The sequence below is a fragment of the Microdochium trichocladiopsis genome (assembly GCF_020744255.1).
Source record: "Microdochium trichocladiopsis strain MPI-CAGE-CH-0230 chromosome Unknown B0I36scaffold_3, whole genome shotgun sequence".
Classification (NCBI taxonomy): domain Eukaryota; kingdom Fungi; phylum Ascomycota; class Sordariomycetes; order Xylariales; family Microdochiaceae; genus Microdochium; species Microdochium trichocladiopsis.
Genome location: NW_025763546.1, coordinates 236,971 through 262,158, shown reverse-complemented (window position 1 = coordinate 262,158; position 25,188 = coordinate 236,971). Strand labels below are relative to the sequence as shown.

General features: G+C 58.2%; 12 protein-coding genes across 12 annotated transcripts; 3 read left to right on the top strand and 9 right to left on the bottom strand.

Moving 5' to 3' along the window:
- Positions 1–1,110: 1,110 nt before the first annotated feature.
- Positions 1,111–3,188, bottom strand: B0I36DRAFT_316583 (uncharacterized protein). Its single transcript, XM_046153050.1, has 2 exons — positions 3,168–3,188; positions 1,111–3,104 (listed from the first exon to the last, which is right to left on the bottom strand). The coding sequence occupies exon 2, from the start codon at positions 2,977–2,979 to the stop codon at positions 1,516–1,518; it is 1,464 nt and encodes a 487-aa protein (XP_046014683.1). The 5' UTR covers positions 2,980–3,104; positions 3,168–3,188; the 3' UTR covers positions 1,111–1,515.
- B0I36DRAFT_316581 (uncharacterized protein) lies at positions 3,084–3,486 on the bottom strand. The gene is made up of 2 exons (XM_046153049.1): positions 3,277–3,486; positions 3,084–3,199 (listed from the first exon to the last, which is right to left on the bottom strand). Exons 1-2 carry the CDS (start codon positions 3,356–3,358, stop codon positions 3,105–3,107), a joined length of 177 nt encoding a protein of 58 aa, XP_046014682.1. The 5' UTR covers positions 3,359–3,486; the 3' UTR covers positions 3,084–3,104.
- A 1,358-nt stretch (positions 3,487–4,844) lies between these two features.
- On the bottom strand, positions 4,845–5,354 carry B0I36DRAFT_316578 (uncharacterized protein). The gene has a single exon (XM_046153048.1). It carries the CDS (start codon positions 5,175–5,177, stop codon positions 4,995–4,997), a length of 183 nt encoding a protein of 60 aa, XP_046014681.1. The 5' UTR covers positions 5,178–5,354; the 3' UTR covers positions 4,845–4,994.
- A 67-nt stretch (positions 5,355–5,421) lies between these two features.
- Positions 5,422–6,393, top strand: B0I36DRAFT_360095 (peptidylprolyl isomerase; the record flags this gene model as incomplete). The annotated part of the gene is made up of 5 exons (XM_046158243.1): positions 5,422–5,442; positions 5,577–5,584; positions 5,644–5,696; positions 5,846–6,122; positions 6,207–6,393. 5 exons carry the CDS (start codon positions 5,422–5,424, stop codon positions 6,391–6,393), a joined length of 546 nt encoding a protein of 181 aa, XP_046014680.1.
- Positions 6,394–7,138: 745 nt separating this feature from the next.
- On the bottom strand, positions 7,139–8,417 carry B0I36DRAFT_346500 (RNA polymerase Rpc34; the record flags this gene model as incomplete). The annotated part of the gene is made up of 2 exons (XM_046156467.1): positions 7,139–8,057; positions 8,155–8,417. 2 exons carry the CDS (start codon positions 8,415–8,417, stop codon positions 7,139–7,141), a joined length of 1,182 nt encoding a protein of 393 aa, XP_046014679.1.
- A 1,032-nt stretch (positions 8,418–9,449) lies between these two features.
- B0I36DRAFT_381491 (uncharacterized protein) lies at positions 9,450–11,717 on the top strand. Its single transcript, XM_046160863.1, has 3 exons — positions 9,450–9,717; positions 9,789–11,322; positions 11,400–11,717. The coding sequence occupies exons 1-3, from the start codon at positions 9,647–9,649 to the stop codon at positions 11,550–11,552; spliced, it is 1,758 nt and encodes a 585-aa protein (XP_046014678.1). The 5' UTR covers positions 9,450–9,646; the 3' UTR covers positions 11,553–11,717.
- Positions 11,718–13,869, bottom strand: B0I36DRAFT_316574 (fungal-specific transcription factor domain-containing protein). Its single transcript, XM_046153047.1, has one exon. It carries the CDS (start codon positions 13,849–13,851, stop codon positions 11,845–11,847), a length of 2,007 nt encoding a protein of 668 aa, XP_046014677.1. The 5' UTR covers positions 13,852–13,869; the 3' UTR covers positions 11,718–11,844.
- A 1,434-nt stretch (positions 13,870–15,303) lies between these two features.
- Positions 15,304–16,371, bottom strand: B0I36DRAFT_360091 (uncharacterized protein; the record flags this gene model as incomplete). The annotated part of the gene is made up of 4 exons (XM_046158242.1): positions 15,304–15,518; positions 15,639–15,754; positions 15,845–16,113; positions 16,225–16,371. 4 exons carry the CDS (start codon positions 16,369–16,371, stop codon positions 15,304–15,306), a joined length of 747 nt encoding a protein of 248 aa, XP_046014676.1.
- A 685-nt stretch (positions 16,372–17,056) lies between these two features.
- On the bottom strand, positions 17,057–18,072 carry B0I36DRAFT_360090 (uncharacterized protein; the record flags this gene model as incomplete). Its single annotated transcript, XM_046158241.1, has 4 exons — positions 17,057–17,235; positions 17,399–17,511; positions 17,591–17,859; positions 17,947–18,072. The coding sequence occupies 4 exons, from the start codon at positions 18,070–18,072 to the stop codon at positions 17,057–17,059; spliced, it is 687 nt and encodes a 228-aa protein (XP_046014675.1).
- Positions 18,073–19,322: 1,250 nt separating this feature from the next.
- B0I36DRAFT_82251 (uncharacterized protein) lies at positions 19,323–20,253 on the bottom strand. The gene is made up of 2 exons (XM_046163400.1): positions 19,880–20,253; positions 19,323–19,760 (listed from the first exon to the last, which is right to left on the bottom strand). The coding sequence occupies exons 1-2, from the start codon at positions 20,064–20,066 to the stop codon at positions 19,489–19,491; spliced, it is 459 nt and encodes a 152-aa protein (XP_046014674.1). The 5' UTR covers positions 20,067–20,253; the 3' UTR covers positions 19,323–19,488.
- Positions 20,254–22,638: 2,385 nt separating this feature from the next.
- B0I36DRAFT_82237 (uncharacterized protein) lies at positions 22,639–24,213 on the top strand. Its single transcript, XM_046163399.1, has 2 exons — positions 22,639–23,166; positions 23,295–24,213. The coding sequence occupies exons 1-2, from the start codon at positions 22,868–22,870 to the stop codon at positions 23,767–23,769; spliced, it is 774 nt and encodes a 257-aa protein (XP_046014673.1). The 5' UTR covers positions 22,639–22,867; the 3' UTR covers positions 23,770–24,213.
- B0I36DRAFT_316564 (uncharacterized protein) lies at positions 24,140–25,043 on the bottom strand. Its single transcript, XM_046153046.1, has one exon. The coding sequence runs from the start codon at positions 24,958–24,960 to the stop codon at positions 24,322–24,324; it is 639 nt and encodes a 212-aa protein (XP_046014672.1). The 5' UTR covers positions 24,961–25,043; the 3' UTR covers positions 24,140–24,321.
- Between the last annotated feature and the right edge of the window lie 145 nt (positions 25,044–25,188).

Here is a 25,188-nt window from a genome sequence, read left to right as displayed (position 1 = left end):
CGCGCGGTCCTGGAAGCGGACTGCGGGCGAGATACTGAGTGGAAGAGTGAATGGAATGTTGGGATCGAGAGCCGGAAACGATGGCGGAGCAGAAAACGATCGTTCTCTTGAATTGGGAGACGTGAGGTGGAAGATGATTCGAGAAATGGACCGAGACAATCAAGGCTTTTTGTCGTACTGAGGAAAGCGATGACAAGAAAAACGCAGTTGACCGGTGAGGTTTTCCGAAGAGTCGTCAAGACACGAGAATGATAGGAGACGTCAAGCCTGTAAGAAGAGAGACCGAGAGAAGAGTGACACTAGGAAACAAGGAAAAGACCTAGGAAATAAAGAGAAAAAGAGAAAACCACAAGGAAAAGATTGTGAGTCTGCTGTTTCAGTTGATCATGGAGAAGGGAGGGGACAAAAGACCGAGTCCAGAGGGGAGACGGCCGAGCCTTAAGTAACCCTCGCTGTTGCGAAAACTCATGTCATGTTAATCCATGATGGAATTGTTTTTGTCAAGGTACGCGTAGGCATCCGTGGTCACCTGGGCCGCATCTCGCGGGCCATACAGGCAGTCGGTACCTGCATTTGCCTGCCTGCGCCTGCCTGCGTGCATGCCGGCCCATGCATCGTGAATGTCGTCAACGGGGCCAGGCCGGTCCACTCATTCTGGCCCAGCGGCAGGCCGTGGGCAACACGCAATCTGGAGCTGGGCGGCTCTGCTGCTAAATTTGTCGCGCAGCCCACGCCGCTGCAGATGAATGGCTGTGGGCGCCGCCTGCCGCGAGGAGGGACAAGGATGCTGCCGAATCAAGAGCCGCTGGGCCAGCCAACCACAGCGCGTCCACCACCCCTGCCTGCTTGCGTTCGGCCGTGCCTTGCAGCTCTGCCTCTGCACCCGCGGGTGGACCCACGCGGCCGCCCCACCCCCGGCCGCCGTTCAGGCAAGCCCTTCCGGAGCCGCTTGCCCCGGTGGCCGGCGCATCCAGGTTCATGCCCTGCTAGACAGACAGGGCACGGTTTACGTCGTGCCGTTCGCCGTGTCAGTAGCCGCGCAGCAGCATCCATGGAGCCAGCTGTCATTCGAGGACTCGGGAAATTAAGGCAGCCTCGCTTCTCCTGGGTGGTACGTCGACAGTTACTGGGTAGAGCTTTAGGGTTACTCACTGAAACCGCCAACCGCGCGTCGCGTCTAACATAGGACCAGTGAGAAGAAGATGACTATACCAATGCTTGCGAGCTGTCCTCACTAGTACACAGTGCATACAATTATCCCTGTGCTCAACAAGCCTCCCTCAGGCCTCGCAGCCACATGCATACATCCATCCTACACAACAACAGGGCGTGTTGCTGGTGGGCCGGGTCCCAAATCTACTTTAACACGCCAGAAATCAAATGGTTGTTTTCTGGCACGACCTTGGTCTCAAGAAAGGCTTACTTCGCCGTGTTTGGATTGACTCGTTTCCTAAACTCGGCTCAACACTAGTGGTGTATCATTTTTGCCCGCAAATCTCCAGCACGTCATACCATCTATAGCAGGTCTCCAAAGCCCCCAGAGTTGCTGTTGTTGTTCTTGGCACCAGTGGCCTGGTTGCTGGCGTTCGCCGGCGCGCCCCACAACGACGCGCTCGTCTTCTCCTTGGCGAGGTCTCCCATCTTGGGTCCAGACCCGGCGGCCGGGGTCTTCTTGGCAACGCCAGAGGCGCCCCAGAGGTTGGCGAATGGGTCGGCTCCAGCAGCGGCTGCCGGCTTCGCTGCCGGCGCGGCCGGCTTGTTAAGGGCCGACATCCCCGAGGGTGTCGACGCGGCCGACATGGACGACATCCCGGGCTTGCTGCCCTGTTGGGGCTGTGCTGAAACAGACTGGAAGTAGTTGGGTTGAGCGGCCTGGTACGCCATGGCGGGTTTCTGGGCCGCAGGCGGAGACGCCATGGGGTTGCTCTTTGGGGCGCTGAACGCAGAGTAGTTCGCTCCAGGGGTGCCGCCAGAGCTCGGCGGTGGCGGCGAGATGGATGACATGAGGTCTGAGATGCTTGCCTGTTGCGGCGCCGAGACGGGCTTAGGCGCCGCAAACTGAGTTGTCGACGAGGCAGTGGACGTCATCATTGGAGGGGCGATAGAACTGCCGCCAAAGTTCGAAGGCTGGCCAGTCGTAGGCGGTGCCGACTGGAAGTCGTCAAAGTCGTCGTCATCAGCCGCTTCAGACAGCGCGCCAAAGGCAGACGAGCCATTCGAGGGCTGCGGAGCAGCAGCTGGTATCGAAGTCGAAGCAGGGACAGGGTCGTCGAAGGAGAAGAGGTCGACCTCAGGCTCCTTCTTCTTGGGTGGCTCCGCGGCGCCAACAGTCTTCTTTACGCCAGCGCGCTCTGTCCGTTTCGATTTCGCGGCAGAGCTTGAGGGCGCGTCATCGGCCTCATCGTACTCCTCAAAACGGTCCCTGCCGCCGCCGCCGCCACTGCTGCTGGCACCGTTATCCCTCCAGTCGTCAGTCTGGCCACCGAAGCCGCCGCCATCGCCGTACACGCCCCCAGAGTAGCCACCGTAGCCAGCATTGCCGCTACCACCGTAGCCTCCAGACTCGCTGCCGAACCCGCCGTATCTGCCACTGCTGCCGCTGGAAAATCCGCCGGCCCCACCCTCCACACCAGTGTACTTGGCCTTATTTGCTCTGGCCTTCTTGCGCTCAGAGCGGATCTTTTCAACGTCACTCAGGAGCTCAGACAGCTCCTTTGCCCGGTTGCGGACGTTGATGCCCTGGTCCTTGCCGTTCGGGTCGATGTAGTGGAACTGCCGCAGCATCTTGAGCAGGGTGATGTGGCCGCGCGCGTCGTCAATGACTCTTTCCGAGCCGTGCTTGATGAGAAACTCGAGAAGCTGCAGTGCCTTGTAAATTTGCCTCCATTCTTCGGCTGACTTTTCGGTGAAGCGGCGGTAGATCATGGGCATAATCTCGTTGAGCGTTTGGCTGGGTCGAGGCGTCCTTGTTAGTACCATTGTACCATGGATGAGGGATATACGGATGCCAACCGCGGAACCTACTAGTTGAACGTTCCATTGGCAATCTCCTGCATTGTTGTCGAGGACGCGCCCCAAGGCTCATTGTTTGTCGCTTCGCGCACCTAGAATCCAGAGTGTCGGTCAGCGAGAGGGCCTCCGGAGGGGCGATTGAGGCGAACACGGACCTTCGCCTCCATTTCTGTGAAGTTCATGACGGCTATGATGGTAAATCGAGTCAGTCGTATCCGGCCTGTCGTGGCATGTCGGCCTGGCGAGAAAGGGGTCCAGCCGTACCATTCTGGACCTTGCGTACGCCCGCCTTGAGATCGTACAAGGTCAGGTTCGAGACCTGGTCTTTCAGGCTGTTGAAGTCCATGGTGAAGGAGATGCCGCTACAGGGACAGGATCGCGCGGTTCGAACGCTGAGCGAGGCGAGGTCGGGGCTGCGAATCGAGTGTGAAGCTGTCGACGTCGATGACGGGCGCGCGTGGATTGAAGTAGTCGTGGTTGCTGGGATGGGCAGCTCCGGGCGCTGCTGAAGCCACCTAAGGCCCGCTCCACATCCCGTCGCAGCTGGGGTCGGTCACCCACGCAAGAGCCCAACTCCAGTTGCTCTGGGGGCAACCTCCTTTCTCACGTCACGTGATTATGTCATCAACCCAGGCTCCTGTTCAGGCCTTGTGCGAGAAGGACCATTGCGACTTGATGATATTTGGAATCACTGTCGACATGCCCGGCATTCAGTTGCATCTATATAGCTTCAATTCAGATGCAAGACCTCTGGCGCTTGTGTCTGGCGATATGGAAATGCCATGAGCTTCGACCTTCAGATATTCCTGCCGTGCATTAATATGGTTGTGTGAGCTCCACAAGGAAGACGGCCGGAATTCGTCGTGCTTTCATCACAGATGGCCTTGCGCTTTGAAAGTCAACGAAGGTGTTTGTGAAAAACCATGTGAATACTGCTCCGCGCGATATTGAGTCAAACAGCAGTCTATAGTTCCCGGAAGAGCCAGCGGCCCTGGGGAGTTGTGAACGACCACTCGTGGGCCTTCCACAAGCTCGAGCTAGAACAATCGAGCATAGTGCACGGGCCAGGACCCGGATTTTCTCAGAACCGCAACGACATCGTCGACCTCACGGCGGCTCTGCCCATCGCTTCACCACGGACAGCACACCAAACATCTGCACCATTGTGGATCTGTACATCACCGTCTCCTGTACCAACACCACCTTCACGTACTGTACTCTATAACGATCTCTTTGCCCAAGTAAGTACCATGGTATCCTTGCTTCAATCCGCCTGAGGACTCGTCCGCGCCTGCACATCTTTCCACGGCCCTGCTTCACCCATTGCCCGGAACCCCAGCGCCATGGAGCGCCTGCATCGGCATGATCAAGCGGACAGGCGGGAAACTCCGTCAAGCACACCGGAGCTTTGTTGAATGTCCGGCCCGGGCAACAACGCATGACCGACCCGGCAACACAGCACCTTGCACTGCACGACGTCGACCTTGAGAGTCTATTACTGCGGTCTGGCGGCCAGTCTGGCAGTGTTGTCACGATGCAGCTCACCCAGCAAGCCATTAGAGACCAGCCTGTTTCTATCTGTGCCTTGCCAGACCGCATTGCCAGACCGCAAGGACCACGGCAAAGCATGACAGGACTCTCGAGAGCGGATCTGGCTTCCAATGCCCTCCCTCACTGGTTGGCTGGGAGCTCTCTGAGAGCTCCCTCTAGTTCTCCCAGCATTGCTCCAATCACGATTCAGTGCTCTCTCCACCAGTTACAGCGTCGTCTCGTCACTGCCGCCTCCGTTGTCCGTCTTCTCGTCTTCTCAAATAGCCAGATGGCCATCACTCGTCGGCTGGTACTTGGCAGACCGGAGAGCAAGCGCGAGACAACTGCATTCAGCTGGAGAGTAGAGCACACTGGAATGGCCTCAGGGCTTGTCGGTTGCCCCATGGCAATAGTGGGAGCGGACGAGCTTGAGGGATCCTGTGTCGTCACGACTAGGACAAGCCGCTGCCGGACGATTCCGGATCAGAGACCCGAGGCCGGCTGCAGTGGGAGGCTGCTGGTCGTGTTGCCGCCACGATGAAATGACGAGTGGTTCGCCGTTGCTGCGAGCAAGCTCCACGCCGGGCGAGCAGTGACTTCATGCAGCCGCAACGGCAGCAGCTGCAGCGCAGCATTGGACCCCGCCCCTCCCCCGCTCCACTTTCCCTCCGAGCTTCACAAACAAACACAGACAGCAAGCAGCAGCAGCGACTGACAACCCCGCACTAGGCGCCCCTTCGACGGAAAAACATGGCTGCTCGATTCGCGCCCCGGTCCCTCTCGTCTTTTTCTTCTGCCTCTTCTCGGGCCGCCCTCTTCCCAAAGATCTCTTCCTCCAACTGTTTCTCTCTCCGTCACTTTTCCGCCTCATCCGCAACCATGGGCAAGCAGGTTTACTTCGTAAGTCGAACCCTTCAACACGCCCCCTGGAGCTCACGATAGCTCCCACCAGCTTCACGGCTCTACCCCTCCATCCCCTCCCGTCCTCCCACCCCTACTCAATTGGGACCTTGACTAACAGGCCACACCTGCAGGACATCACGTAAGAACATTGCGCCGCCTGCCATACCTCGTCTTCCACCTGACTGACAACCTCTCTAGTTGGCAGGGTCCTGTCCTGGACGCCGCTGGCCGCAAGACCTCTGAGGTCAAGGGTAAGTCATTGAAGCCTCTTTCTCGTGTGAACCACCGCCTAGTCAGACCAATTCACTTGGCATCGACTGCGCAGAGTGTTTGGACCAGACCATTCTCCCAACTCTCCAACGCAAACACCAACGCTGACAACCGCTATTCCCTCCCGTAGACCAGTCGGGCCGCATCACCTTCAACCTCTTCGACAACGTCGTCCCCAAGACCGCCGAGAACTTCCGCGCTCTCTGCACCGGCGAGAAGGGCTTCGGTTACGCCGGCTCGTCGTTCCACCGCATCATCCCCGAGTTCATGCTCCAGGGTGGTGACTTCACCCGTGGCAATGGCACTGGTGGCAAGTCCATCTACGGCGAGAAGTTTGCCGACGAGAACTTCCAGTTGAAGCACGACAAGCCCGGTTTGCTGTCCATGGCCAACGCCGGCCCCAACACGTCAGTCCTGAACTGTCCCGCCATTGGAATTGTCCAGCAGGCTCCGTCTTGGAAATGTTACTAACCGACTTTTGTTGACTGCAGCAACGGCTCCCAGTTCTTTGTCACCACCGTCGTTACCTCGTGGCTCAACGGCCGCCACGTCGTTTTCGGCGAGGTCGCTGACGAGGAGGGCATGAAGGTTGTCAAGGCCCTTGAGGCCACTGGCTCCGCCTCTGGTGCCGTTAAGTACAGCAAGAAGCCCACGATCGTCGCTTCCGGCGAGCTCTAGGCTTGAGGCGAAGCGCAACCCGACGACTGCGCATGTGCGTCTGTCTACTGCACGACGACGTGGCGACAGCACCGACTAGAAGTCCAAGCGTCGCCACATTTTGTCCGAAGCATAGCACCGAGAACACATGACACAGATGGCGGCGTGAAGCAAGATAGTGTTTGCTGTGAGAAAAACTACGAATACAGATCTTGAAGACTTTGCTCACATTCTTTGATTCTTCTTGTAATCTGTGCCAGATGGACTCTGTGTCCATAACTTTCAGCTCCAAGCGCCGCCGGGTTTGAGAGTGTTTTTCAATATCACTTGTAAAACAGTACACAATGAGCTCGTGATGTGAAAACTTGGCCTCTGTCTGTCACCAGTCCACCACTTTGCCTTCACAATTGATCAAGGAGAGCACGAGGCTTGCGTGCACTTCTGGTCATGCAGCGCGGATAGCTAACCCTTAGCAGACGGGCTTTCCGGACAAGCAAGAAGGTATTCCTCTCGAAGTTAAAGCAGAGAATGAATTACCCGAGGCGGTGGATTTGATTTTCAATGAACAAAGACATTGTTCCCCATTGGAACTAAAACGCCGGAGCTAGATGCAAAAATTTCCCCAACTCTTCTCTAGGGACCGCTCCCACCCATACCCATTCACACTGCAATCATTGGCGAAGCTAGATATGAATGCCGGGATGTGTGTCCCCGATGCCACGGATATGATTGTCCCACCATGTGCGACATTTCATTTCGCTCGAGCTCACGCCAGCCATTGATCGAAATACTCGCAACCGCCTGCCCACACCGGCCCGCCCTCCTCGCACAGCTCGAACACGGGGCACCGCCCGCAAGGCGCCGTGGTGAGCCCGTTGGTCTGCTTCTCCCAGAAGTCCGGCGCGTCGAGAGGCACGCGGTCTGGGTTCTGCTTGGCCACGCGGACAGCGCGGTAGCCGATCCTATCGCCGATCTTGACCTGCTCGATGCGCCCGTCCCACATGAGCACGTCGAGCAGCTGCTGGATGTCCTTGGGCTCCAGGGGCTGGCCCTTGGCGATGTGGTTGGCCTCGTCGCAGATCTCCTCGGCCGTGATGTAGTCGATGTATCCGGCCGGCAAGGGCAGGCGGACGGTAGACTTGCGGGGTTTCATGACCAGCGGCGCGCTGGAGATGTTGTTGGTAGCGCCGTTGGTGGTGGTGGTGCCGGGCTCGTCCTTTGTGATGGCGTCGGCGCTGCGCTTCTTGCTGCGCAGCGCGGCCTCGGACATGTGCCCGTTGATCACGCCCTTTTTTGGCAGCACGGGGCTCGTGCTGCGCCGCCGGTCCGCGCCCCCAGAACCGCTGCTCAGGTAGCTGCCCTTTTGTCGCGCGAGTTCCATGATGAGGCCCATCAGCGCTTCTATGAACCCCTCGTCGAGCGTCGAGTCCGTGTAGAAGGGCCCGCCGGTGGACTTGGCAGACTGCTTCAGGTTGTACTTGATCCATATCTTCTTCGAGATGTTGGCGACGTCGGTGACCTGCCGGATGAGCCGGCGCGACTCGAGCTCCTTGAGCACCTTTTTCAGCGTGTTCTCCTGGATGTTGAGCTTCTTCTTCATGTCCTGCTGCCATGCGCCGTCCGCGCCGGCATTGTCGATGAGCTCGTACACCAGGCTCTGTTCCTGGCTCGTGAGGAGTTTGTACCTGCGCAACAGAGTTGTTGGACAACCAACATTAGTCCTGAGTTCGCCGCGATTGTCTTTTTTGGGTGGAGGGGCTTAGCAGTGTCTTTAGGACTCACTTTGCCGCTTCTGCCTCTGCGCGGAGCTTCCACGCGAGGCCGCTGTGGAGGTTGACCGGGACGAGGAGACGCTCGTGGGTGAGGGCCGTGATTACCTCCATGAGCTTCTTGATGTCCTTTGGCGGGACGACCTCGAGACCAAAGAGGTCGTCCTGGGTCATGGGCTTGTCATAGTCGGCGCCGAAGGCCTCCTCGCAGGCCGTGTAGAGCTGTGTCTTGAGGAGGGAGAGCTCCTCGGAGCCTCGTAATGACGTTGCCGCCATGGTCGCGGGGGTGCTGAGGGAGAGAGAGGTGTTGATCGCGATCGAGGCTTGTCGCGTGGTCTGCGAGGGCTTGTGAGAGGCCCTTGCTGCTGGCGCAAACCGGCAGTGCGGCTGGCGTCGGAGCCCTTCCTGGGCCGCAGAATCAGGACAGGGACAATCGCTAGGCGAGGTAGGCTATGGGCGAGATTTGCGGGGATGTGGACTGGGCGGAATGCTGCGTCTGCGTTGGGAGTGGCCGAGGGGCATCACTGGCGTGGGGTGGGCGGGACAGTGAAGATGAAGCTGGTTGAGACGGAGGGCCGGCTCCTCAGAGGAGAGGCATTGAAATTTTGGGATGGAGATCTGACTCTTTAGGCGTGCCGGGTTGCCTAGCGCGGCATAGGCCGGGGTGACTGGGCTGGAGCCCAGCGTGCCCCGCATGACGGAGCTCTGGCCGCGCCTATCGATACGGGCCTGCATCACAAGCCGCTCGAGGGCGCTGGGACGGGACGGGATGTGATTAGTGTGTGCAAGGAGGAGGTGTTAGACAAGGCTGTCACGCTTTGTTTGAAGCATAGCATCACCAAGACATGCAGCAAGTGGGAGCCTGGTGGACTGCGTCACGCAAGCAGGCAGTGCGTCTCTCGGAGCTTGTCCTCTGGCTCAGTCGACTTGTGCGTCCATGGTGGTGGCAGTATCTGGCTTAGGCGACATGCAGCAAACGGGAAAACCCATTCGAAGAGGATTTCAACAACAAGGGCGCCATATGAGAGGGTGCAGAGAATACTCTCACCTTGTCGACGGACGAGCGTCTCTACCATAGTAGTGAATTCTCGCCCTTCGGAGGGGCCTTCCCAGGCCAGGCAGGCCAGGGTCTCTGAACACGCAGTGCAGGGGTCTCGGCGGCAACGCACTCACTCACTGACTGGTGGTGCATCCCCGCACCCGCTGCTGCTGCCACAGCCCGGTCCAGCCCAGCAACCCGCCGTGTCGCATGGAAAGCTCGAGAACCTCCGCGGAAAGCCCGCCTCAAAATATTAGAGCTAGGCACCACTACCACCACCACCACCTCCTGCACAGCTCCCACGAGCAACCACACACACGTGCACGGCATACCCAGACACTCGACTCTCTCTCTCTCAAGATACCCCTTTGTGTTTCCTTTCAATCGTGACACCCCAAACTTAACCACTCAACCTTGCCAGTCACAATCTTTAGCGACCCTTCACTGCATCCACAAAGACCCCACCATGTCGACTGCAGACGAGCTCAAGGCTCTCGGCAACAAGGCCATTGCCGAGAAGAACTTTGACGAGGCTGTGTATGTCCTTCCCCCCTTCTTTTGCCTCTGTCCATCCCGTGCTCGAGCTGACCTTTCATCCTCCTTCCCAGGTCTGCCTTCTCCAAGGCCATCGAGCTCGACCCCACAAACCACATTCTCTACAGCAACCGCTCAGCAGCGTACGCCTCAAAGAAGGACTGGGCCAGCGCCCTCAAGGACGCCGAGAAGACCACAGAGATCAAGCCCGACTGGCCCAGAGGCTGGGGCCGCAAGGGCGCCGCCCTCCACGGCTCTGGTGACCTGCTCGGTGCCTACGACGCCTACGAGGAGGGTCTCAAGCATGACCCCAACAATGCCGGCCTCAAGTCTTCCCTCGCCTCAGTGCAGAAGGCCATGGACCAGGAGGCTGGCGGTGCGGGTGGCATGGGAGACCCCATGGGTGGCCTCGGCAAGATGTTCAGTGACCCCGGCCTCCTCCAGAAGCTCATGAACAACCCAAAGACTGCCGGCTTCTTCTCAGACCCCTCCTTCATCGCCAAGGTCCAGGCCCTCCAGCAGAATCCCACAATGACCCAGGACATGTTCAGCGACCCCCGAATGATCCAGGTTCTCGGTGTTGCCATGGGTGTCGACATGAGCATGGCCGATCCCGACAACATGCCCGCCGGTGCCAGCACTACGACCTTCAACCGCGAGGCTGAGGAGGACGTGCCCATGCCGGACGTGAAGGTTAAGGAGCCCGAGCCGGCCAGAGAGCCCACTCCTGAGCCCGAGGACGAGGAGGCGGCCGCGAAGAAGGCTGCCAAGGAGGAGGCCGACAAGGAGAAGGCGCTCGGCACCGAGAACTATAAGAAGCGCAACTTTGACGAGGCCATCAAGCACTACAGCAAGGCCTGGGAGCTTCACAAGGACATCACCTACCTCAACAACCTGGGTGCCGCCTACTTCGAGAAGGGCGACTACCAGGCCGCCATTGAGGCGTGCAACAAGGCCGTTGAGGAGGGCCGCATGATCTACGCCGACTTCAAGATGATTGCCAAGTCGTATGCCCGCATTGGCTCCGCCTATGAGAAGCTGGGTGACCTGACTTCGGCGATTGAGAACTACAAGAAGTCCCTGACCGAGCACCGCACTCCCGACGTCGTCAACAAGCTGCGCGCTGCCGAGCGCAAGAAGATTGAGGACGCCAAGAACGCCTATATCGACCCCGCCAAGGCCGAGGAGGCCCGCGAGGAGGGCAACAAGAAGTTCAAGGAGCTCGACTTCCCCGGCGCGGTGGCCGCCTACAGCGAGATGATCAAGCGCGCGCCTGACGACCCCCGAGGCTACAGCAACCGCGCGGCCGCCTTCGTCAAGCTCTTCGAGTTCCCCAGCGCGCTCGAGGACTGCAATGCTGCCATCAAGAAGGACCCCAAGTTCATCCGGGCGTACATCCGCAAGGCGCAGATCTACTTTGGCATGCGCGACTACTCCAAGTGCGTCGATGCCTGCAACGAGGCGAGCGAGGTCGACCAGGCACACCACAACGGCGCCAACGCGCGCGAGATTGAGCAGCAGCAGCAGAAGGCCCTGCAGGCCATGTACGCTGCGCGCGAGAACGAGTCGGAGGAGCAGACCCGCGAGCGTCTGCAGAAGGACCCAGAGGTGAGTTGCATACGACAACGCCTTCGTCACGTCATTAGAAGAAGTTGAAAGACTAACATGGCTTGTACAAAAAACAGATCATGGGCATCATGCAAGACCCTGTCATGCAGTCTATCCTCCAGCAGGCGCAATCTGACCCTGCCGCGCTGCAGGAGCACATGCGCAACCCTGCGGTCAAGTCCAACATCCAGAAGCTGATTGCTGCCGGCGTCATCCGGGTCGGCAGGTAAGAGTGGGCGGGCAAAGAGAAGCCACGGGATATCAAATCACGGGGATGGCAAAAGGGCGACACGGTTAACTGCATCATGATTGAGAAGGCATGACGGATTGGGATGTACAAATAATTGCAAAGTGCAGAGATAGTAATGACCCAGCATATGACCATCAAACACGACTGAGCCTCAATTGTTTTGCGACTCCCCATTTGCAATTTGCGCTCTCGCTGTACTTGAAACACTGAACAAATAACAGGCGGGCACATGATTTCCCCCCCAAAAAGACAATCAAGGCGATCTTGCTTATTTACGCAAGCAAAGACTGGTGCCCCAGGATATTCAAACACGCCGCCAGGCTCCAGTCCTCCATGTTGCCGTTTCCCGACGGGTCCCCCAGCGCGACCCCGACGCAGTTCCTGACCCTCCAGACCGCCCTCAGGATGCCCAGGGCCTCCTTGGCGGCGCCGAAGACGGCCATGTCGCCCATCTCGAGCTCGACCGCGCTTTCCAGGACCTTTCTCTGGTCCGGGTTTGTGGTGACGCAGCCGGCCACGGTGAAGGCCCAGAGCAGGGTGCGCAGGCAGCTCGCGTGGGGTAGCCGGGTGAAGAGGTGCAGGAGGTGCGCGAGCTCGGTGCGGATCTCGGGCAGGGAGGGCTGGAGGCCTGAGACGGTGGAGGAGAGGTATATCAGCGTTGCACGGGCGTGGATGGTCGAGTGCAGGGCTACCGCGGGGCACATTAGCGATAGTGACGGCGAGGAGGAGGAGGAGGAGGCTGAGGTTGTGGTGGTGGTGGTGGTCGAGGAAGGGGAGGGGGCGATGATTGGGTACATTGAGGTCGGGAACGACGATGGGCTGCCGATGCTGGCGTGCCTTCCCCCCGATGAGGAGTCTGATGGGTCGAACACGATGCGCGGCGGAGGGGGCTGCGGCACGGGGGTTTGGTTGCTGGTGGTGGTGGTGGCACTCGTGGAGGCGCTGGTGTTTCCCTGTTGCGAGGAGCCGGCGGCCAGCACGGGAGCGAGTCGGGCAATGTTGTCGCGGATGCCCTGCTCGATGGCGCCGGCCCTCCGGACGAGCTCCACGATCGAGAGGGTGCCCTGGGCGCGCATCTGCGTCTTCCACACCGATAAGGCGGTGACTTGGGCCGTGGCCAGGAGGGCCCAGTTCTCGATGCCGACGTGCTCGGCCAGGTTTATCGCTGGTTCTTGGCCTTCGTCGTCGCCACCATACTGATCGAACGACGATGGGGACGGTGACGACCCGCCTGGAAGGAGCAGGGCGGCATGGTGTGGCTCGAGGAGAGGGACGCGGTCGAGCGTCGTGGCCGCGATGATGTCAATGTAGAGCAGGCGCGCGGTGTAGAAGTGCAGGGCCGACTCGGCATTGGCGAGGGGCGGCCTGAAGTTTGGGGTCGGCGGGACATAGGCCGGAGAGGCGGCGTGCGAGAGCTGTTTTGTGATCGCGTGCCAGGGGTGCTGCTGTGTTGTGGTGGACTGAGGCTGTGTGTACAGACCATTCGTGGAGAAGGAGAAGGGCTGAGGCGGCGGCGGCGGTGTAAAGGGCAGTGCTTCGTGTCCGCGCTGCTGCCGTTGGCGTTCGAGGATCTGGTTGAACAGCTGGAGCGCGGCATTGAGATGTGGCAGCCAGCTGCTACTGCTGGTGCTGCTGCTGGTGCTCTCACTCCCCCCGCTGCCGTCCGCAATCGTCTTCTTACCAATGGCCACCTCGAATTCGAGCAGCTGGATGATGCTCTGCAGGCCCCTGATCGAGTCGCGCAGGCTCGAGTCCTTGGACAGCTGGGCGACGTCGCGCTGGAGCGTGCGGATGGCGAGCTCCTGGTGCTTGAGCAGGTCGGCCCAGGCGGCGCTCTGGCATGCGTTGTGCGTCTCGCGCTGGAGGGCCGGGCGGTCGCGAGTCGAGTGGAAGGCGACGGTGAGGAAGTATGCCGTGAGGCTGATGGCCGTGTGGAAGATGGTCTTCTCCTTGAGCAGCAGGAACAGCTGCCACCCCCGGCCGCCCGAGATCAGGGGCGGGCGGTAGAAGGGGTAGAAGAAGGGGACGACGTGGTCGAGGTAGTTCATAATGTGGCCCGTCTCGTGCTCCAGCTCAAAGTCCTCCCAGGCGTTTGTCACGACAAGCCTGTCTCGCACCGCCGTGGGCAGCTCGTCGAGCCACTGCGAGGGTGAGTTTGCTCTGCGACCACCACCACCACCACCACCACCACCATACTGACTCTCTGGCGCTGGCGAGTGGTGGCCTGCTGACGTGTTTGGGCTTTCATGTGCGGCCGACGCCTGGTCCATGTTGGTCATGTTCCACGGACTCGACGACGACGACGACGACGACGACGTCTCCATCGCGCTGCTGGTCGCCTGTGGTGCCACTGCAGTCCTGGCCTCATCGTCACCGTCACCATCACCACCAGACGCTCCCGCCGCATTCTCCGCAGTAGCAGTCGTCGTCATCGTCGTCGTCGCTGCTGGGGGGTCGAGAAACAGAGCCCACTTGCGGTCGCGCCGCTCGCTCGCCCTCGCCTTGATCATGGCCTTCATCTCGGCGGCCTTCTCCTTCTCGCGCCGCCCGCCGTCCATCCACGCCGGCTTGGCCTCGCCGTAGTGGCACGTCACCTCGAGCGCGCTGCACGTCGTGCACACGGGCCTGGTCTCGTCGCACTTCTTGCGCCGCAGCCGGCACGTCCAGCACCCTCGCAGGCTACGCAGCCGGTGCGGCGGCGGCTGCCCCTGGGCCGCCGCCGTGGCCGGGGTTGTGGTCGATGGTGCTGTTGCTGCTGACATTTGTGTGCTTGTGGAGAAGAGGGGGAAGGAAGAAGCCACTACTACTACTGTTGTTGTTGTTGTTGCCGTTGTTGTGAAACTTGGAAACAGCCCACTATCGAGCAAAGCGTGCCCTCACTCGCCCCGGCGCTTATCTTTGGTATTGACGATGATGGCACACGGGCATCGTTTCGTTCTTTTGGGAGAGTGAATGAATGAATGCTGCCCTTGCTTGGCGAGTCAAAGGTTGCTTACGTTAACACATTAACGTTGCGGGCAGTGGAATTAGTCAGCTCACCATGTCCTGAAGTCGCCAGAAGCCGAAGCCAAGACAAATTGCCCAAAGGGGCAAGCGGGGGGGGCGGCCCAGGCGCCTTCCCAAGCTCCTCCTGCAAGGTTGTCGGTTCAAATTGTTCCACAAATATCTATTTCGGGACTTACATTGACGACACCAGGCTGACAATTCTCGTCGCAGATGCTCATCGTCGAATGTAATTTAATATTCTCTTCCCCCAAAGCGAGGCGCACGCGAGAGCTTCAAGATTTTGTTCTGGAGGCTAGATCAAACTATAGATTGCTTGAACGACTTTCTATCTATTTTCTTTTTCTTTTTTTTTTTTTTTGGGTTATTTTAGTTCGGGTTGCAATTATCCTCTGAGTGTGGGCAGCTGCATCCTTCAAAATTACAAATGCACTTGTGACAATTATTAACATGTTATTACTGAAAATGATTATGCGACCAGAAATACAGAATCGATACCGCAGTATCTCGAGACCACAGACCTTCAACTTCAAGCGATACAAAGTAACAGCGCCCCGTGGAGTGGTCAGTTCCGCGAAGTACACAGAATGTCGACGAAGAGTCCTCCATCATACCAACTGGCAAAGCCACATAGCCAGGCTAACTGGCGAATAGCGAAAACTCGGACCCCCCCTCCAACATCACATTCCCATGATCCTCGCCAACAAATAATCACTCATCACCCGCACTCAAAACCAAGATCCCGGCGCGCTGCGACGACCTGACCTCCGCGGGGGACCTGGGTCGGATCCCCGGAAGAGCGCCGCGCGGGGTGGCCTGCCGGGCATTTGCTGCGGCGGATCCGAGCGCACCCGGCGGTTGTACTGGGGAATCTGCTGCGGCGGCGGGGCCGGTATCCTCTGGCGCCACGACGACGACGACGGCCTGTCTGGCCGTATATCGCCTGTTTTGAAAATGATTAGCTTGCGTTGGTATTATCATTGCCGGATAGCTTGCCCCGTAGTGCCCATGGCATGGGTGGGTGGGCACAGCGGACAAGGAACTCGGGGCCGTCTGAACTTACCGAGCTTCCCCACGTCGGCCGCGCCTTCGACTGGCGTCAAGTAATTGGTGAGATATGATCCTAGAGTATACCCAATAATCGTGGAGATGATCCACGTGACATTAGACCAGAGGCCGCTATACCAGAACGTCAGCAGCACAAAAACGCGCAATGTGGGACAGCAGGGAACTGTCCGCTCCCTGCCCCCCATCTCTGCAGAGACTCACCACATGATGGTAAAGCCCACCGCGCCGAACCGGACGAGGCCTATCAGAGTACGCAAGGACGCCTCGCCAAGCGTGGGCCTGCTCCCACGACTAGAAAGGCCCTGCCGCCTCCTCTTGAGGACTCTCTCGTACTTCGCGGCCAAGAACGTGATGAACTCGATGAGGAACGACAGCGTGACGATGATGGCGCAGATTCCGGCCATGTCTGCTTCGCTGTCGATCGCCCAGCCCAGGACGCACATGCCTCTGGTCCACACCGTGATACCGGACTAAACACGGCCAAGAAACAAAATGTGTGTGGTCAGATAGGTTCAAGATTCTCTATCAGATTGTAACAGGATATAGGTAACCGGAAAGAGAAAGGGGGGGAGGGACCTTACCTGGCTATTGCACATATCGATCAAAGGTGGCAAAGGGTCTGGTGGAGGCAATTGATCCATCTGGCGAGCCACAAGCTGCGGGAGATTTTGCACTCCAACCACGGAAGCCGTGGTGGCCGCGGCGGCAAGGCTGGTGAAGGGTGGCATGATGCTTCTGTGGACACTAAGATTTCCGAAGATTTTTGTTGTTGAAAAAGGAACAAGCAGTAGAGAACAGAGAATGTGGATGCTTGCGATCGGATTCTGGCTGTGAGATTGGGAAAAGTGAAATGGACTGGCCAATGAAGATGTGGTGTAGAGTCTAGCTGCTGCTCGCTACGAGAAACCATGGAAAATATAGCAAAAGCTCCGTCCTGAAATTTACAGCCAGTCACTCTGCCATGTTCCATCTCCGATGTATGAAGTCCCTCAACCACAGATAGGTAGAGGTTAGCGCTACAGGCGGTAAATTCCGTGGAGCCTGGGCCATCTCCGACGCCATTCCGAGGTTCTCTCACTCCGCAGCGTACCAGATGCAACAGTCAACAGCACAGCAGCAATGATGATGTGATGGTCTTGGTCAAGGCCATGATATTCACGCTTCCCAGCACGTGGTGTTTGGTGCTCATGGCCGCGCAGGATCCTTCAGAAACAGGATTCGCCAATTCTCCACCAGCTATCAGCCGCCAAAATAGCTAGGCAAAGCGATCGTTCATCTCACAAATGTAAGCTGACTTTGATATCGCGCAATCGCGTGCGATGGTGCGGTTTCTCATGCGACGCAAGACTCCGCACTCATGGCAAAAGCGGCAACCATCACAAGCCGACATCAAAATGATATTCCACGCCCTCATTACCACGAGCCAGGCATGCGTGCCGGCTCAGATTGCGGCATGTATCCACGTCTCGGTGCTGGCGGCGGCCGCTGAGGATCCGACCGGACTCTGCGCTTGTAATCCGGAACTGGCTGTGGTCGAGGCCGCGGCGGCAGCGCCTGAAGGTATGTAGCCTGTGACTTCTTCTTTTTGGGAGCTACAGCACAAGAATGGTTAGGATTGTTGCTTCTCTGCTCTTTTGAACAATGAGTTCCCTTCGTCTGTTGGGCGTTGGCAGGTAGTACTCTGGCGTTGTGAAGGGTGGCGTAGAATACAGCAAGAACCGAGGAAGGAAGAGGTTTGGAATGACGGACGCTTACCCTTCTTGATATCCCGGCCGCCCTCGATTGGCGTAACGAAAGCAAGGATTGTCTGGCCCAAAAGAAATCCAGCAGCTGCCGATAGGATCCAAAAAGCGTTTCCCCAGGCACCACTGTGCTGATATGTCAGCCAGCTGACAGTCGAGGGCTGCTCAAGACAGACCCAGAGCAAAAGCGGATTCCCGAACTCACCAGATGACAAGAAACCCCGCGAAGACGTATTTGAAGAAGTTGTAGAAGACGCGGAGGAACACTTCGCCGACGCTGGGACGGCGGCCAAGGCTCGGCTGCGCCTCGCGCTTCTCCCTGAGTTTCTGCTCGTATCTTGCTGCGAGGCACGCGAACGCCTCGGTAAGTAATGCGGCACCGGCGAGCATCACACACACCCAGCCGAACTGTGTGTGCGAACGAATGAGCCAGCCGAGAATGCACATGCCATGACTCCATACGGTGATGCCCGACTAGATATTGGAGGATATTATGGGTCAGCAGACGAAGCACGGCTCGAAATCAATGCGAAGGACTGCCGGGACGGCCAGGGATCTCACCTGGGATTGACATTCATCGAACGTGGGTGCCATAGGCTCCGCGGGTGCATCTCGTCGCGAGAACGGGGCCCCGAAAGCGCCGGTAGCGAGCAGCGCGGCGACCATCAGGCCAGTGAGCTCAACCATGATGCTTTGATAATCGTGATCTTGTTCGTTGGGCGGGGCGAGTTGGCTGAGGGTAGTCAATCATGAAGAATGATACTGCAGCACTAAGTGATGCTTGACGGTCGTGGAGATGAGGAAGAAGCGGCGGGTCGTTCGTGATTGAAAGCGTCATGCCGTGCAGTTGTGTGCCTTTCTCTGTATCCGCATCTCTCGTCGCCGTGGGCGGCGCCGGGCTAAAGCCATCTTGGATACCTGTGGAGTGTCGGCGCAGGTCTGTGGCGACAGGACGCAGCCGAGGTGCGCTTGGGAGTGGTTGAGCCAGTGTCGCAAGCGAAGAGGATATCATGGGGAAGGCCCGGCCCTCTCGGCTGACCAAAGCGTGGTTGTGCTCGGCGACTGGACGTCAACTGGTGCCCTGTGGGCTGGTTGTTCCTTCCCACATCATGGTCCGCAGACGCTTGACCCAAGGATGGCAGTCCGCTTGCCTCTAGTTCGTTTTCTTCGTCCTTGTGCCTTCAGACTTTCACGATCAAGCACACTTGAAGCCAGACTTTCTCATCTCTTGCCTCCAACAAGTCAAAATCGTGGTCGGCTAGATACGATTCAGTGATCTCGCGGCACAACCCCTATTGCGCAGCACACCTGCGCTTCGAAAAACCTCTTTTGTTAGCTGGTATCATGAAAGCCATAGTAGTGCCGATTATATACCAATTTAGTCCAGCAAAGACCTGAGTAAATTTGTACTTGAAGTCCCGAGACGGCTTGCCGCAAACTACAACAACTATCGCCTTCCATTCCAAAGAAAACGAACTGGGAAAGCGATAAAGAGGCCTATATCCATGAACCAGGCCTCGTCTCCATCAGACGATAGGGGGACACCAAGGAGCACCAGCAGGACGATATGTAAGCACCCAGTCTGGAGAAATCCCAGCCGCACTTGTTGTCCCCCGGTGTTGGGCGCAGCCAAGACAAACAAGATCCGACCGAATCACATCAGATCAGATGTGCCGCTCCGGTCAGCCCACGTGTCTTGGGCTCCCCCACTCATGCTCAAGGCAGCGTGGCTGCCGGAGACGTGGAGTGGTGGCACACTTGTCTTTGGCTAGTCTTGCATTGTGCAGGGATGTAGCCTGATGCTTTGCAGCGAAGCAGTTGCTCCATATTGGGAGGACAGTAATCGTGCACGGCATGCTGGTTTGAGAAAAGAAAGGGAAATGCATGGTGCCCGTGTGAAACGAGCATTTGGGATTTAAACCCGCATACTTTGCAATAGCTTGATTGGGACTGGAAAGTGGGTGTTTATGACTGAGCTGTCATGACGGCAGGCTTGTCACAGACGACTTGGTATGTATCGAGTGAGGGCAGCTATATCAACCCACTCAATGGCGAGCACGGGTTCACCATGCCCCGAGGATGGCTGCAATGAGTTGCTGGTGCTCATCTGCAGGTGGAATGGATCATATTGGATTTCAGTGACCATGCACGAGACTGAGCTGGGATATCGAAAGGTAGAGTGAGTGGTCTGCCGATGAAGAAGCGATAGCTGAACAGCCAGGGATGGCCAGAGCTGACGTACGCCAGTGTTGTCACGCTTGAAACCTGCCCAATCCCCCAGACAAGTCTGAGATTGCACATTGCACAGCTTGTCACAGCCTCTGGAATGCATGGCGCTATGCTTGCGAGCCTGTGCCAGCCACATCTGCTTGGGACTGCCAGGTTGGCGTGGTTAGCGCCCGGACCCTGTTAAATGCTATTTTGGTGGTGCTGCTGCTTCTGCCTCAAGGAGTCCACTTTGGCATTGTGGCCGGCATGGCAATTGAGGGATCACCTTGCTGTTCGGCCCAGCACCGGCTAGACTTATTGTGTAGACCAGAGATCGGCTTCAAGTTTGCCATATAGGAAACATGGCAGCTCTTGGCGCCGGACCCTGAACTCCAGGGCTCAGCCACCGGATGGGTTGTGCCGCTCGCAGAATTCATGCTGGACAGGGAAAACAACCATTTTAAGGACTCCATCCGAATCGCACGGTCTGAGCGGCTTCCATTCTTCCAGCGACCCGACTCCAGGAGAGTGATGATTCATGGCCGTAAGCACAAGGCTTCTCCTCCTGTCTCTCGTGCTCAGTGGTGCGAATTGCGCTCACGCCCGAAGAGGTCAGAGCTGGCACTGTTTCATTTTTGGCGTGGCGCAATTGGACCAAGGCCGACCATGGGGGGCTTCAGCAACGAATAGGGTTGTACTGTAGATGCAGGCAGCATCTGCGCAGAGGCAGCTGGCACAAACGATCGTCGACCTTGCTGGCGAAAGCATTTTCGAGAGTGGATGGTAAGATGGGGCCTCAACTTTTCGATGCAGGTGGGTGGCCTGGTGGCCGCAGATCGGACCCGCCTTCAACTGCATGGGCGATGGCGTGGGAAAACCCCTCTCGCACCGCCAGTACGTGAGCCATTCCCAGCAGCGTGTTGGTGCGTGGTATCGTGGGCCGCAGTGTTGCACCCAGCAGCCGTGGCGTCCCGGATGGTCTTCCATTCTGGCGGTGTGGCGCAAGCTCGTCCTCGCTGGTTCACAAATCTGTGGACGGCGAGTGGATTACACCACCCCTGAATGTGCATGGCCTTGACCCGATGCCTGCAGCTGGCTGAGCTAGGCCTGCGGGACAAATTGCTGGAAAGACGGCGTGGCCCACGAGCGTCTAGCACACGAGCGAGAGCCATCTGCAGGTAACGACGGCAAGGCGGCATTGCGACAGGACCCAAAAGTCTCCTGTGTAAGCACATGAAACTGTCAGCAAATCGCCCGTCACTGGATGATGCGCCAATGATTTACTTGCATCGTCATTCTGCTGGTGATGGTATCCACTCGTCAAGTGGTGGGGAGAGGGGACCGGTATCTCGCCCGACCCACGTTCTGAGCAGGGGCACCAAGGCGATTGTACTGTGCATGGCCACGCCATTGGGGAAGGGGAGGGAGGGGTCTTCCGCTGTGATGAACGGCAATTCTGGCGAGGATGCTTTGTAGCCCCGGCGACAACGAGGGTAGGAGATTTTACCCAGCCTGGAAGTTCGTGTTTGGGCAAAGCCATCGATTTCCCAAGCTCTGTCAGCGCAGTGGCATACAAGGTTTGGAGAGGCCATGGTTGAGCTGGCGATTAAGGTTAGCTGGAGACTGGCCTGGATAATAGCTTGGCCGTATCCGAGCTGAGCCGTGGCGCTGCTATTGACTAGTAAGTACGCACCATGGCTGCAAGGTATCAGCTAGCGGCCACGGCCTCGATCTAGCTCACGTGGCAGCCAGGAGAACACAATGCAGCCTGTTCTCCCTTTTGATATGTCCCGACCCGGAACGGTTGGACCGGCCGTTCTTGCTGTTGTGTCGAGAGGCTCATGAGCTAACTGTGAAAACATAGAGGATCCTCCTAGCGCCATTGGATCGCAGGGAGATAATATGGGATGCTGACAGGCTGGAAGGTTTCTCGGTGGGAAGGTCTTGGCATGGTCGCTTGCGTGCGGCGGCGGCAGGGTAGGGCAGGGTCGAAGAACTTTGTGGTGGAGTAAATGCTGCGAAGGCCACGATAGCGCAGGCGCGCACGGCTGTTGTCGGAGGAGAATCATCAGGCAGGCCCACTCGAAGGACGGCTCCCCAGCGACTCCTGGTCTACAAGGCTGGCTGATACAGGCCAGCACGCTGGCTCGCTTGGCTGAGTCGGTGATTTTCCAGAGTATCTTGGCTCGCTGGGCCGCTGGGCGCGACCTGAGCACGCGGTCATGAGCCGTGGAATTTATGAGGCTAGTTGACTCGCCGAAGGAGGTCGAGGATTCTTGTTATGTTGTCCGTACATGGAGGGACAGGGCTGATTGGACGAGAGCCGAGGGGGGAGGGAGGAGGCGCCGTGGAGGCGTGCTGAAGTGGCATTGCATGGGTTGAGCGGCGGGCGTGCAGGGCTGTGAGGGCAGGCCGCTAACTAGAGTATGGACCGGAGAAGGAGCCAGGGAGGAATGGGCGGCAGATCCCACCGGGCCATTCGGGGGTGACTGCGTTGCGCCGGTGCTGACTGTGGCGGCGCGATTGACTGTGTCCTCGGGCGAGGAAAAAGAAAGGCGCCGGGCCCGGAGGCTCGAGTCGCTGATGATGGCTCATGCGATGCGGCACTGGGGCAGTCACGCTCACGTGGAGGTGAGGCAGGAGCAGGCAGTCGGGTACCGCCCAACCGGCAGGCGCAACCTGGCAGCCGAATCTGGCAGGGTGCATGAGGCAGGCGGGCGGGCGAGGGTGCAGTCTGGTCTGGTGCAATGTAAATGTTGACCCCAGGCGAGCGGGTTCGAGAAGAGAAGCACATCCATCCGAGACCTCTAGCACTCGCCAACACACCACGCACGCATGCTCGCATGCTCGCATGCACGGATTCCTCGTTGTCCTCGCCCGAGCTGGATGAGAATCCGGACCCGAAGGGCCCCCGGCACCCCCGGATTGATTGCATGGATATCTGTCTCTTGCCCGTCCGGCCACCACGACGCTACGACTCATCAGACTATTCCCGACCAGCCTACCGCCCAGCCATGCCACGCGATCCAGATCACGACCGCCGCCAGCTGAGCCGGCTAGAGCCAAAGAGGGTATTCGCCCGCCCAGGGCTCAGCGCCGCCAGTGCCTTTGGGGCATCTCGCAGGGTCTGCCCGATGGGCGGCCCCGGGGCCAGGGACAGGGATTCTGGCAATCTCATCCCATCCCATCCCAGCGCAAGCCTATCCAGCATGCCTGCCCACCTGCGGGTGCTGGAGCTGCAGGTGTCGAATGCCCCGCTATTGCCTTTGAGCACATGCGCGGTGGCCCAGTGACCGTCAATCACCGCTCCACCCCGCCCGCCGTCGCTGTCTCTGTCGGTCCAACCCGTGCGGCAGCTCCTCTGCTGCATGCCTCCACCACCAGCCAGGGCCCGCCATCACCACCTCTTTATTATTCTTCGGCTGCCCTCCCCGTCCCGCGAACCCTGCTGCCCGATCCCTTCTTCTGTCCTCTGTCGCTCGACATCGTCCTCTCCTCCTCCCATCGGCCTCTGCCGAACCCAGGCAAACAAACACCACCCTCGTTCCTTGATACGGCCGCAAGCCACAGACCGTGAGTAGATCCCCTCTAGCATAACCTGTCAAACTCACTCCCGCCAGCCTCTTCCGGATCGCCCCCGGCTCCTGCCACACATGTCCCCAAGAGACCTTCCCAAAGCTAACTCGTGCGCTGTTTAAGAGGACCAGTGTCACTATATCAAGCCTTACCTTGTCCCTGGACCCAAGCATCACAGACCACATAATTCACCATGGGTTCTCGCTGCGGAAATTGTGGGACCGAGTTCAGCACCGGAAGCTGCTGGTACTGCCATCCCCAGGCCAAGCTCGACTCGACATCTTTGACATCTTCACACGGAGCTTCGCATTGCTCCTCGAGGCATACGCACCACAGACATTAGCCCAAAAGCTCTCGAAAGTCAAACCTCTGACTTTGAAGGTGTCACGTGCAACACAATATTATGCACAACAGCAACAGAGCCTTCTCAACGACGGCCGCGAACCGGCTCATCACAAAACACCACTCCCGGTTCTGCTTCACACTCGGCCTAGACCCCTGTCTGGCCCATATCGCTGCCCGAATGGGTTATTTCAATATTCAGAGGCATTGACCTCTCACAACCATTACCTTACGACTTACTTCGGCACGACTTTTTGAAATTTACACCAGCGAAAATGTTTCAATGCTCAACATGATACAGGCTCTGGAGTCACAGGGCGGTTTGTTTTGGATGGGAAAAATGGCGTTCAGGCGAAAAGTTGTTTAAGCATCGTGTTTTCAGGGATAACGGGACGCACGAGACTTTCGTGGAATTTCTCCCAGCAGCGCCATTCTGAGGTGTAGACATTAGGCGTGTGCCGTGGAAGAGGCGAGATCTTAGAATCCAGACAAGGCTCTAGGTTGCACACTCGAAGTGCTCCCACCAGTGTCGCGCGCCGAGAAAGATACAATGCTCACGACAAATCGTGCAGCTTCCACTTACACCAAGAAGTCTGCCAGACATGTTTACGTGGATTCACCAAGATGAGGAAAGCCATACAACAGGACAATAGCAAAGGTTCTGCTTCACACAATGCGAAAGTCATCAGTGCACACACCTTTGATCCGCCTTTGACTGTGCCATGTGGAGGCCACCGGGACCACGAGGTCGGGTCATCACGTCCGAGCTTAACAATGGTGTGCGGGGGCCAAAAAGACCAACCAAGGCGCTCATTCGCTGACGTTACGGACGACGACGGGGCTAACAGCACAAGGAAAGCTTCTGTGACACCACCATTCACTAATTTTTCCGGGTACCAACACCGTGGTTAAACGCAAAGCCAGCCCTGAGCTGCCTGCGAGACTAGCCAATAGACCACCCAATCGCTCACCTGCCGTCGAGTGCAGTGCAGGCCACTGTGCCATTCTCGGACGACACCCGCATAAAAGTGAAGCTCCGCGGGGGAGGAAACTCAAAAACCTCAGCTTCTGCTGCATCTCTCGCAAAATTGACTGACCAGGCGCCACGGAGCATGCTCTCTCCTTCCTATTTCCTCGGACCTGCTCGGAAAAAGTGGATGACGTTATTGATCTTTTGGAACAAAAGCACGGCGGGTGCTGTAGTGCTGCTGCTTTAGGGAAGTCCCGCGAGGGAACACACGCACGCACGTCCGCCCCGAGGCTTTTCTGACCACGACAACCAAAACTGCGGTAAAGAGTTCTGTCGTCGGGGGCGCCGCGCGAGGGGGGACGGGACGCACCCATGTGCCACGTGCGTTTTCGTTCTGGACGACTTATGGACACACCCACACCCGCACACACACACAAGTCTTGAGAGGGTCGGCACGAAGCGCACGCTTGTGCTTTCATTCCAGATTGCTGGAACGTTAGATCCAAACCTCCGCGGGACTCCGGCTGGGCGGAGCATCGGGCGTGCGGCTCTCGTCACTGAAGGCGGCGGTGGTGGTGGTGGTGGCGGTGGTATCGCTGGTGTGGGGGCAGGGGACGGGTTGTGCCGGCCCTGAGTTGCGCGCGCGCCAGCTGAGACGTGGTCATTCCTGGAAATCCCCGATTTTTTGGAGCGTCGGGCTCGCCGCT